The following is a 13,155-nucleotide window of genomic DNA, read 5'->3' as shown; positions in this document are numbered from 1 at the left end:
CCCCCCCCCCCCCACACACACACACACACACACACACCTTTTCATTCCCCATTTTATCCTTTTTAATACTGAAAATGTTATAAAGTTATATTTCAAGATGACCTATAATATATATATATAAACTGTAAACCATCAAACAGACACTAGACTTGATTTGACTCAGTGTCTCATTTGTTCTAACTAGACACAGCTCCACTCTGCTGAGCAACCCATCCCCTCCTCTCAGCAAAGACAAATCAATCAGAAGTGAAAAGTTTTATTTTAATTACTTCATAAGCATGAAGCACGAACCCTTGCTGTGGTAACCAGACAGCCAGGTTGCCATGGCAAATCTGTCATTCTTAATATTTCTGAAATCATCTGAGATTTCCCCAGAGAGGACAGACCTCCATTACACCCCCCATACATAACCTCAGTGACCCGGTTCCCATCGCAACACAGAGATGCTGACAGTGCAGGTAGGAGAGGGCAATACTTTGTGATGATGGAGCATCAAGCAGAGACACAGATACAGCCTCCCTTCATCATCATGTTATCTCTTAGCACTTTATCTTTGGGTTCAAAATCTGGTTCCTTTCATTTTATGTGTAAATGACTCGTTCAAATGCCATTAGTTCTGTGATGGCAACCTGTAACTTCCTTGCTCCTTTGACAAAAAAAAAACATGTAGATAAACTCCTACACAAAAATACCTCTTATTCCATTTACTGAAACTAAATCAGACATGATCATGATATTGACATTGTTTCAACCATGATCATATTAACATATGACTGCTAATGAAAAACCCAATTATGACTTATTTGGCACAAAAGAATCTGAGCTGCCACAAAAAAGACACAATTAAATGCAGCAAAAGTATAGAATATGTATCTTTTTACCAGTGTTTACATCTGTATGTACTGTGTTGAGCTCAGTGCAGGAAATATTTTTATTACGGGCACTCCAGTAATGTAGGTGGCCTTCATAACTTACTGAGCTCAAGTTTAAAGCAGTGTGTATGTGTGTGTATGTGTGTATATTCGGGTGTTCATTGGCTGGTCATCTAAAATAGAAACAGTTTAAGAGTGTACGTGAGCTGCCTTGCAGAAAAGCTGGATGATCCAACTCAATGATTATGTGTGCGTGGGTATATAAAAGTTTGTGGAATCTGAAATGTGTACCTGGCTCTGTGCATTGACGTTGCCCCCATTGGTCACTAGCTCTCTCACCACTTCCGCCTGTCCCGCCAGTGAGGCGATGTGCAGCGCCGTGTTTCCTTTCTGGATTAGAGTAGATGGAGAAACAACAGAGAGAGAGAATGAGTGGCATCTCTCGATTAATCTCTCCACCACCTGCTTGTATCACCCCATCTAACGGGCGCTTTTGTCCCACTGGCATCCCCCCAGCCACCATTCCGTCCCCTCTGCCAGAGTAGTGTTGTTTCCGCTGTCCTGTAATTTACCTCCACACACACACTTCATTCCTGTGGAGTGAATGCAGCACTAGAGGCTTTTTATACCCAGTGTGAACATGCTCACAGGAGCAGAGAACACCATGTAATATAAGACACAGATACAAACATCTCCTCGAGCTGGAGGCTCTGTGTGTGTGTCAAACTGACCTTGGTTGCTGCATCTACGTTGGCGCCCAATTTGAGCAGCTCGGCCACCACGTCCACATGCCCCTCTTTGGATGCCAGGTGCAATGCATTCAACCCATTCTGAAACACAAAATGCAGGTTCTGCTAGTTGTCTGTCAGGCATACTGCTACATAGCAGCAGACTAGTATAAACCAGTCTGGACCAGAAGGGAAATATACACACATATCATATGTAGGCACTGTCACAGATAATTGCCTAAAAGAATTTGATCAAAATTTTTTTTTCACAAAATGAGACATATTTGAAAAATATCAGAAAAATTAATATTAAACAATTCCTTTAAAAAAAAAAAAATGTAATTAAAATGAAACTACTCATTAAAGGTTCATTTTTTTATTTTTTAATAAAACCACAAGCGTTTTACTTTTCTTTTACACCTCACAGAACAGCATGAGATCTGGCTGATATCACACAACTATGACACTTTCCCGTGGCAAAAAGTTGAAGGGTTTCAGAAAGACTGATTCCTCTGATTCCAACATTATTTTTCTTATTTTTAAATTATTTTTCTAATAATCAAGGTTTAAGTTTTCAAATCCTTAATATCAGCAACACTACATGTCATTACAAAATCATCATATACAATACTGTTCAAAAATTCGGAGTCAGTAAGTTTTTTTTAATGCTTTTTAAATAAGTCTGTTATAGGCTCACCAAGGCTGCACTTATTTAATCAAACATGCAGCAAAAACAGTAATATTGTAATATTATTACAATAATTCCAGTTTTCAGCCATTAGAAATCATTTTAATATGCTGATTTCATGTTCAATAATTTTTTTTAAAATTATTATTAATTAGTGCTGTCAAACGATTAATCACGATTAATCGCATCCAAAATAAAAGTTTTTGTTTATATATATGTGTGTACTGTGTATATTTATTATGTACATATAAATACACACACGCATGTATATATTTAATAAAAATATGTTACATTTATATATTAAATATATTTATATATAATATAAATTATATTAATGTTAATATATAAATGTAAATACATTCAAAATATATACTGTATGTGTGTGTGTGTGTGTGTGTGTGTATTTATAATACATAAAAAATATGCACAGTACACACACATATATTATGTACACAAAAACTTTTATTTTGGATGCGATTAATCGTGATTAATTGTTTGACAGCACTATTATTAATGTTAAAAACACTTATGCTGCTTAACATTTTACCCTCAGGATAATTTGAATGGAAAGTTATTTGAATATAAATGTTAAAAAACAGCATTAATTTAAAACAAATATTTTGTAAAATCTTTTTACTCTCACTTTTCATCAATTTAATGCATCCTTGCCGAATAAAAGTACTAATTTCTTCCCCCAAAAAATCTTAATGACCCCAAACTTTTTAACTTTCCTATGTTCTAGCACAAAATCAATGCTTATACTGTCAAGTGCATTTCTATGTGACAAAAATGCAGTAGGCTATTAGTTTGTTGCATTTGCTGTGAATTCAGTAATATATCATTATTTGTTTTTGTCCTCATTTATTTATTTATTTATTTACTTACTCCAATTGAAGGCCCTATAACACAGCAAAACATTCACAGGGGAACTTGAGGGCCGGATAGGCTGGATTTGTCCAGGGCCGAATTTTAACTTTAAACCCCAGTCCAGCCCTGTACCCGTCACTACGCAACAAACAATGGCGTGGCGGGCGCACTGGTTTCCTTTGCATTGAAGCAATAACGAAAAATAAAAAAATGCCTGAAGACTCGCACCGTGTCTACACCAGATGCGACAAAATACTATAGAACCCATTATAATCGGTGATGCGGCCTACACTGGATGTGGCGCAGCACAGCACGACAAATCCCCGACAGTAAACTGATGCCTCGTTCTATTTATGACGTAGGCCTACTGTTTGACAAAGTACAAATGATTTGCAATGGTCACTTTGTCGCATCCAGTGTGGACAGCCTCAAGCTGTTGGCTTACCTCTGGCCTTTTTTTCATTATTTATTTGTTTAATTTTTTTGGCTATTAGAAATTATGAATGGCCGGTAACTTAAAAATTTAGTAGCCAAATTGGCTGGTGAGTGAAAAAGTTAATTTCAAACCCTGATTATAACATCATAACTATCATAGATATATGGAAGATAATCTGTGTATTCTGAAAGTAAAAATGTACAGTACAGCAACACAGTACAGCTACTGATGAAAATGACATTTTGTCACACTGGAAATTTTCATCAGTAAAATGTAATCATTCTCAGTAATGATGATGATATTGATACATCCTGTCACATGGTAACAGAAATGATTCATACCTGATTACAGATGTTGATGTCGACACCAGTCTTCAGGTAGTCGAGGACCTTCTCAAGGTTCCCTGCCCTCGCTGCCCGCAGGTAACTGGCATTGCTGTCCGACTGTAAGTAATGAGAGAAAATCCAGAAGATGATTATTCCATTGACAAGGTCAAATCCAGGGCAACTGAGGTCAAATCCGGATCAAGAACAAACAAACCAAACATATTTTCAGCTTTCAGCTCATTAAATCAATGAAAGGCAAATGTTTAAAAAATCATACCAACTCCATCTTTACTCAGTGCCATTTGCCTCCACAAACACACACACACACACACACACATATCCAGGGAAGCATCAGCTTTAGTCTACCAGTCGACGTCCTACAGGGAAACTACGATCGCAGCGTGACAGAGGATCAAAATTGCACAGAACACCTAAAAACATTGGCAGTCCATATCTCAGCAGATATCCCAGCGTTCCAGCTGAAGATCCAGCCAAAAACAGCTCGTCTCTCATCAATGGATACGGAACAGAACACTAAATAACAGCTATTATTCTGACACAGGTTTCCGCCCACTTTCCCTCATGATCTTTCAGTCTCTCACTCAGAATTAGTTTTCTCTTCTCAAGCGTATATGAAAAAGAGAGCAGGATTTGGGAGAAAACACGACGAGTGTATGTGTGTGTGTGCCTCGTGAATGTGTCTTCTTTTGTCAGCCTCAGTTTGATTAGGGGACACTGTGCTTGACATAAGAGGACACACAGCAAAATTTCAACACAGTTTACCTTACTCTCACATAAACACACACAATTTTATAAAGAATAGGAGAGGGTTATCTCAGAGACACATGCTCACATGGGGAATTCCTCTAAATGAGAGGCTATATTTAGTTCTCACTAAACCCAGGACAAACTCCTCCCCATATCTACCATCAATGTGTGTGCGCTGGCAAGAAGATCTGGAAAGAAAGGCTCACTTTCCAAAAGTAACTCAACTGAGTTTGACAAGAAGAGGCTATGCTGGTGTATTACGGAGATAAATGACATGCATATTCATCTAGCGACCAGAGCACATCGCACAGAAAAGGACAAATGTGTGTTTTTGTGATGGTGTGTGTATGCTTCTATATTCTAGTATGAGATTCACGGCTCATAATGAACTCTAAGCTCATTAGCTAGTCATTTACTCAACCTGTTCCACTTTTTGTGTGTGAATGTGTGCTTGTATCATCAGACACTTACAGTCTGTGCTGTATGAAATTATGGATTAAAAGCACACGCAAAAGATGCCTTTGCTCAGAGGGTAATGCTTACAGTATACAAATTCTGCCCCTCACACACACAATAAAAAGACTGAGAGAGAAAGGATATTGTATGTGTGTGCCAGTCGTTTTGTGATTTTCCTCTCTTATCTCTGAGTTAATGAGTTTTTCCAGCTTGTCCCCCATAACTCCTTCCCTGGAGGATTCTAGCTGGGAAAATAACACCCACCCACATCCACACCCACTCAAATATATATATAATCACAAAGAAAATCTGTATTAAATAAAGTGAGTGTTTGTGTCCTAATGGATAAGATCTGGATTTCGAACATGAATGTTGTAGGTTTATCCAAAGCATGGGTTGCCAGTGAATAGGAATGACCTCCTGTCCTGTTATCATAGTGCCCTTGAGCAAGACTCTTAACCCCTCATTACTCCGATGGGATTGTCTGTACGATAAGTATAATGAAAGCTCTAGATGAAAAGTCTGCTCAGTCTCTTATGCCGATTTATATTTGATCAAAAATACAGTAAAAAAGTCATATTGTGAAATCTTATTACAATTAAAAACAACTGTTTTTAACTATTTAAATATATTTTAAAATGTAATTTATTCCAAAGCTGAATTTTCAGCATCAGTACTCCAGTCTTCAGTGTCAAATGACACTTCAGAAATCAATCTAATATGCCGATTTAATGCTCAAGAAACATTTCTTACTATTATCACTGATGAAAACTGCTGTGCTGCTTAATATTTTTGTGAAAACCATGATATATTTTTACATGATTCATTGGTAACATTTTAAATGTCTTTACTGTCATTTTTTATTAATTTAATGCACCCTTGCTGAATAAAAGTATTAATTTCTTAAAAAAAAAAAACAGACCTCAAACTTTTGAACACTAGTATATACTAACGCTAAACCTGCTAAACAAATGTTATCTTAAAGCACTGTCACAATGCACACACACCACAAACATTCATATACAACCTACAAAACAGTATCACAGAACACAAAAAACCTCCATAACTGAACATTGTTCATAACAATCTTCACTCAAACTCGGTGATTTCCAATGTTTATCTTCATCTGAAGAGATCCTGTTTATCATCTGTATCTCCTTAGCATTACACAAAAACCACACATGCTTCAGAAACCACAGAAGATAAACTTTTTCTCACTAAGTAAAATATAAAAGTGGTTTTCATGGGAGGTTGTGAGAAACTAGGCAAAATGTCTTCTGCATGACTGAGTGCAAACTCTAAGAAGTCCCATCATGGACATTTGGTTGCACCTTGAAAACCTGGTGCTAAGTGTTACTTTCCGTAACCGTTAACCTTTATTGTTTACATGTACAGGTTTATAATTGTTTTTTTGACAGTTTCTAGAGGTATTTATTTTAGACATGCACAGTGGAGCACTTACTAAACACAAGTTTTGCTACACTGCCAGGACATTGCTAAGGTATTTAGAACAATTGTTTGTATCTTGCTATGCACTTGTCAAGGTTAAACAGCCACCACCTAATCTGTCTATGGGATTTTTTCCCCTACAGTTTCTTCATTTTGGTTTTTTAAAAGTCTTTTAACTGTGTGAAAAACCCTAGTGGTAACAACCTGTGTGTGAAGTGTCAAGCTCTGAATCTTTATAAATGCTCACACTGTATAATTCATCTCAAGCATGGAGATGTGAAAGGCCTCTCTGTTTTAAAATAGTACGCATCAATATTTCAGTGTGGGAAATTCTGTGAACACTATGCATGTACAGTACGCACAGTAGAGTGGAAGCACTCTGTGCTACCTCACACTCACAGTTACGGACACACAAACACACACCCAGTGGAGTTACATAAGACATTCTCTAGGGTACAGCTGTTATTAAAACATCAGAGATACTGGACTGAAAGAAAGACATGAGGAAAGGGAAGAGAAAAGGTTATGCCAAAATTATGCGACACTACATCTGAAAACAAAATGTTAATGTCTGTACAGCTGTTGTTCATAAAAGAATTAGAGCAGTTAAACAGCTGACCCAATAATACTCTAGTCTCTGCCTCTCTGTCTCAGTGTCTCTTCAGGTCCTAGATAAGCAGTGAGCTCAAATACTGCATGATCAGCAAAAAACAAAGCTACCTGTCAGTGTGGCTGCAGACAAGGCGACTACACACACACATACACACACATTCCTGTCCTCTGAACATCAACGCCACTAAATGCAGATACAGTCCTGAAAATAATGTAAGAGACAACATGTTGCAATTTACAGTCAGAATGAACCATTTGTGGTTGATTTTTGCAGAGGAGTTGGTCAGTTCAGACTGTCTCGTTCATTCATTTCGACAAGAGAAGCTGCTTGGTTGTTTAGTTTTAAAATCCCTCCTTTTCAGCATGTCTGTTTTGATTCTCACTTCACCCACTTTTATAACATAACATTCCTGAGACCTACTGGGAATTGATTCATATCCATTGTTCTAAAATTAAAATAAGTAAAATTATTTACCATATGCTATAGGCTTCAAAGAGTACAGATGCACCAGTGTTGAAATTCTGGATTATACCAAATCCATAATTATTTTCATGTTATGGCTGATAACTGATAAACAACCAGTATTATAAATCTATACTACTTTGTTTAAAAAAAAAGAAAAGAAACTAAACACACTAAACACAATCATTACATGAGCACAGCAATTCTTAAAGGGCAAGCACTCTTCAAGAGATTAAAGGGTTAAATTGTTGCCATAATCTATCACTTTCCCTTTAAATTTGAAAACTAGCCATTATTGCAGTTACGTTAAACCGTTAAGATAAACACCCTATAAACACAAATCCAAGACTAAGTTTCTCCAGCCTCAGCATCACAATAAAATTGAAGCCCCATAGTCACAATATCTTCAAGAGGTAGATTCACACAATCATGAATGTATAGAGCGTTGTTAGGTAAATTAGATAAAGTGGTCTAATAGTGAACATGGCAAAGAGCTTTTAAGCACCAGGACATTGCGCTTGTGTTACCATGCATGCGCACACACACCAAGGTCAGTAAAAAAGCACTAGAGCAAAGGTAGAGTTGGAGTGCCTGACCAGCATGAATGTCAAAATGGTGGTGATAACACCAGCACACATGAAGCAGATCTAATTTTGCATGTGATTCAACCTTGACAATAGAGCCGCACTTCAAATAAACAGTTGTTCTCTGATATCTGTGAGGACCTTTAGCTCTGCAGGATCTGCAAACAAAATCTAGAAATCTGAGCCCAGCGAGACCAACAGATCAGACTTTGCGCCATTTAGCCCGCAGAGGAGTTTAAAATGACCTAGCACTGTCAAATATATAATGTATTCAAGAAATACGTTAATAAAAGGTTTGAAGGACAAAATCTGACTGAGGTTGAAGCAGATGAAGAGCAAGAGCATTTCAGGATCTCATGATCCCAAGCATCCTCAACTGACAACCTTCATTTCCGAACCATTCCCAAAACGCCTATTTAAAACAACATACACTTCCCAACCATTCCCATCATGTTTGTAAAGTACTTACAGGTGAAAAATAGTCAGCAGCCTCTTCCACCGCCATTTTTCCTGCAGTCCTACAGAAACCCGATCACTTACTTCTCTAGCTCTGCGGCCAGCAAGGTGCCATTCAGTCATGTGATGTGTGGAAAAATGCCCATGCAGCAGGATGCTCAAAGACACGCTTCCACCTGACGTGTGCGCGAGTACGGATACAAGGATATGGTGATGTCCAGTACTACAGTAAACACAAAGTCACTTTGAATCCAACCTTTTCTGCTTGTCTATTCCCTTTTACAACCTGACCTCTCCTTCTGTGTCAAACTACATCAGCTTTTCAGTTTTCTTTCTCTGATCACAGCCCTGTTTATAACTTCTGCCAAAACAATCTCTTTCTTTCCTTATACTATTCTCCCTCCCTTTTCTATTATTCAATGGGAACCAGCTACAATCTTCATTTAACAGACAAAATGTGCATCATTTACATCACTGCCATGCTTTTATGAGCTTTCCTCTCTGATTTGCTCTCTCTTTCTGTCATACACACTGAACACAGAGGGTGGGGGTCTTTTTAGTAGTGATATGAGGTGCTAAGGGGTTCCAAATATAGCAGCTGAATCCAATGCATTTGCTAATAGGACTCCCTTTCCCTCCATTCTGCAGTCTCCTCCTCCCTGCAAACCCTCATGTGCGTGTGCTTTTGTATTGTCTGAGTGCTTATCTGCTCCCTTTTTGGACAAAAAGAGTGTGTGTGTGTGTGTTTAGCACTGCTGGGGGTTGGTTTATTAGGTTGAATGCAGGGTTTATGGTGCAGCTCAAAAAAGGATTAGGGGCATTTCCCCCAGTATTAGGGCCACCGCACCATCACGTAAAAACACACCCCAGCTGTAGCTCTGACAAAGGGCTGAAGTGTGTCACCCGTTATACAGTGACACAGGCTGTATTGTTTACATACTGTGCTTGCTCTGTGTATCTTGGAGTCTGTTTGAATATACTGTTCTGTTGAATGTACTGTTGGGTGTTTGTTTTTTTCCGTTGTGTATCCTCAGTATTGTGTCCATGTGTTTATGGAAAGGGGGAGTGGCCTAGAGCTGTGTGTCAGACAGACACATACTGTGTGAACATATGGAGAGCTAACTGCCATTGACAATTTGATTTTACAATAAATGATTTATAAAATGATTTAACTCTTGCTTTTCAACAGCGGGTTTAACAGTATAAATTCTAAAGCTCGCATTTTAAGAGACTTATAGAAATATACAGAAATATATTTTAAAGACGCTAACCTTTTAGTACTAATACAGGTCAATCTCATAAAAACATTCTTAATGATAATTTTAAAAAATGTACAAAGAAAATTACTTAAAAAGAAAATTTCAAATGAGCATAAATTACATGTACAACAATATTACCATCATGTATGGATAATTTACAATTTAAATAATAGTATTAATAATTAAAACATTTAAATGATATGTATTTAATTAAAATACTTGCTTTTTTAAAAGAAATTAATACTTTTATTTAGCACGGATGCATTAAATTGATTAAAAGTGACAGTAGATTTATTGATAATAATGAGACAATGTTTCTTGAACACCAAATAAGCATATTAGAATAATTACTGAAGGATCATGTGACACTGAAGACTGGAGTAATGGCTGCTGAAAATTTAGTTTTGCCATCACAGGAATAAATTGCATTTACATTTTAATCATATTTCAAAATATTACCGTTTTTACTGTATATTAATCAAATAAATGCAGATTTGTTGAGAACAATAGACTTCTTTCAAAAATATAAAAAACATACCATCCAATGATAGTGCCATTCATAATATAATATATAATAAAATGTTTTTGCTTTACAGTAATAAAAATTAAAAATAGATTAATAATCTGAACTAAAAATCGTAATAGTAATAAAAATATGTATCATGTAATGGAAAAATTATTTTATGATCTTTTTATTTTGTGTGTGAAATGATCTGGACATGTTTTTGAAAAGCTTTGTATGATTCACCAAAGAGCTTCTTTTTTAAAGCCCTACACACATCTGCAACACTTTTTTTCCTAAAATTATTTATTTATGTATGCTACTTATCCTGTTTCATGGTAAGCTCTTGAACATACAGGCATTCACACACTCACTTTGATTATGCAGAGAGGCATCCCATGATGCTTTGGGGTGCATCACAGGTCTTCTCGTTCTGGGATGGTGGCGTTGCTATGGCAACAGAGGAGGAGGGGAGAGAATGTGATCTGAAGGAGCTCAAGATGTTCTGTAACCGTGGTGATGGTTTCTCTCAATGACCTCCACCTCATCAGCCAATCACGGAGAGTGTATGAGAGCCATCATTCTCTCTCTCTCAAATACAGTCAGACACACAGAGGTGTTCACAAGGGCTAAACCTACTTTAAACCCATGGGCACTGAAGGATTTCCAGGCTTTCAGAAATAGGGCAGAATTTTACATTCTAGAAGGACAAATGAGCTCCGCTCCTACATGACGAAATACCAACACAGATTCTGGATGTAGCGATATATAGTATTTAAGTTTGCATTTTTGCTTAGTTTGGATTTGACAGGTTGTCAGTACTGTGTCTGGATGCATGTTTGTTATTTGTGATGATGTTGTGTTTGTGTGCGCTCGCTGTGTTTGCTGAAAAGGTGAAATTTAATGCCCGTCGGCACAGTCTTTTAACATGTAAGGTCTATGACAGACAGAGGAAATCAGATGAACAGCGCTACAAACACAGAGTGACTGCAAAGAAACCTCCGAAATCATGACATCATCAGAATGTGCCTGACATTCAGACTCATACTGGGCCCTAGTGGAGAGATTCAATACTACTGTTGACCTAATAGAAACAGATCAACAAAAACATTCATACACTCTCCTTTTTTAAGAAAGTAATAATAAGAAAGTGAATGTAAAAACGGAATGACGAAGTAATGACGGAGCTTTCGTCATCTGACGCCACATATTCTCTCAGAGACAACGAGACGAATCTACTTCAACATATGCTGAAAACGGTATATAGCTAACTGTTTTCATTTATTCCCTTAATATTTTTAATATTACATAGAGAAAAAAAAATGAGAAGAAACATATTTCGTGTTAAATAGGTTGTTTTTGAAAGTCGGTGCTTGAAAAAATAAAAAAAAGCTTTTTATTTTGTTGATTTTTATTGATGACTGCAGTGTTAATATTTTAATTGTAGGCCTATAATTCATTGTATAATAGACCTGTTTTAAAATACCTTTTTTTAAAACATTTTAATTGAGGAGTAAATAGCCTAATCTTTTGTTATCCTTGCAGCACGTTAGTTAGTTGGTAATTATTGCGGGGCAAATTAATTGTAATTTTAATTTAATAATAAAAGTAACTTCATAATCATAATAATAATAATAATAATAATAGGCCTAATAAAAATAAGAATGTAACAGGCCTACATTAACTGGAAACGCGAAATATCTTAATATTGCCAATTTGCCAACAATTTATGTTTTTGACAATATCTCTGGCTATCGTCGATACAAAATCATCGTCTTTCGACACACCCCAGCAAGGGGAGGTTATCGCGGGGCCTTTCGCAGTGCGTGCCCTGCGTGCCCGTCCGCTAACGTTACACCACTGGGCAGACAGCTCGTTGCCTGTTATGTCATTTGGGCTGCCTTGTTGAGTGCAGTGGCACTGAGAACATTATATTTCAATTGATTTTTATTGATGACTGCAGTGTTAATATTTTAATTGTAGGCCTATAATTCATTGTATAATAGACCTGTTTTAAAATACCTTTTTTAAAAACATTTTAATTGTGGAGTAAATAGCCTAATCTTTTGTTATCCTCGCAGCACGTTAGTTATTTGGTAATTATTGCGGGGCAAATTAATTGTAATTTAAATTTAATAATAAAAGTAACTTCATAATCATAATAATAATAATAATAATAATAGGCCTAATAAAAATAAGAATGTAACAGGCCTACATTAACTGGAAACGCGAAATATCTTAATATTGCCAATTTGCCAACAATTTATGTTTTTGACAATATCTCTGGCTATCGTCGATACAAAATCATCGTCTTTCGACACACCCCAGCAAGGGGAGGTTATCGCGGGGCCTTTCGCAGTGCGTGCCCTGCGTGCCCGTCCGCTAACGTTACACCACTGGGCAGACAGCTCGTTGCCTGTTATGTCATTTGGGCTGCCTTGTTGAGTGCAGTGGCACTGAGAACATTATATTTCACACACTTTAAGCTGTTTTATTTTCCAAATGTAATAGGACTTGTCCAACGAATCGAATCGTTCAGTTTGTAATGCGTACCGAACCGAAAGCCTCGTACCAAACGGTTTAATACGAATACGTGCATCGTTACACCCCTAATATATACAGTGGGTACGGAAAGTATTCAGACCCCCTTCAATTTTTCACTCTTTGTTATATTGCAGCCATTTGCTAA

At 36.9% G+C, this 13,155-nt stretch overlaps 1 protein-coding gene across 6 annotated transcripts in view; it reads right to left on the bottom strand.

The window, feature by feature from the left end:
- ank3a (ankyrin 3a) overlaps positions 1-13,155 on the bottom strand; it is a 113,624-nt gene that overhangs the window by 70,305 nt on the left and 30,164 nt on the right. For all 6 annotated transcript variants that reach the window (XM_016453476.1, XM_016453477.1, XM_016453478.1 and 3 more), the window contains exons 2-4: positions 3,933-4,034; positions 1,604-1,702; positions 1,164-1,262 (exon numbers count right to left, since the gene is read on the bottom strand). In XM_016453476.1, coding sequence (XP_016308962.1) covers positions 1,164-1,262; positions 1,604-1,702; positions 3,933-4,034 — 300 coding nt within the window. The remainder of the gene's footprint in view (positions 1-1,163; positions 1,263-1,603; positions 1,703-3,932; positions 4,035-13,155) is intronic.

Source organism: Sinocyclocheilus anshuiensis, unplaced genomic scaffold, assembly GCF_001515605.1.
Source record: "Sinocyclocheilus anshuiensis isolate Anshui unplaced genomic scaffold, SAMN03320099.WGS_v1.1 scaffold1719, whole genome shotgun sequence".
NCBI lineage: Eukaryota > Metazoa > Chordata > Actinopteri > Cypriniformes > Cyprinidae > Sinocyclocheilus > Sinocyclocheilus anshuiensis.
Note: the sequence above shows the minus strand (reverse complement) of the source record. Positions and strands in the feature narration are given on the sequence as shown.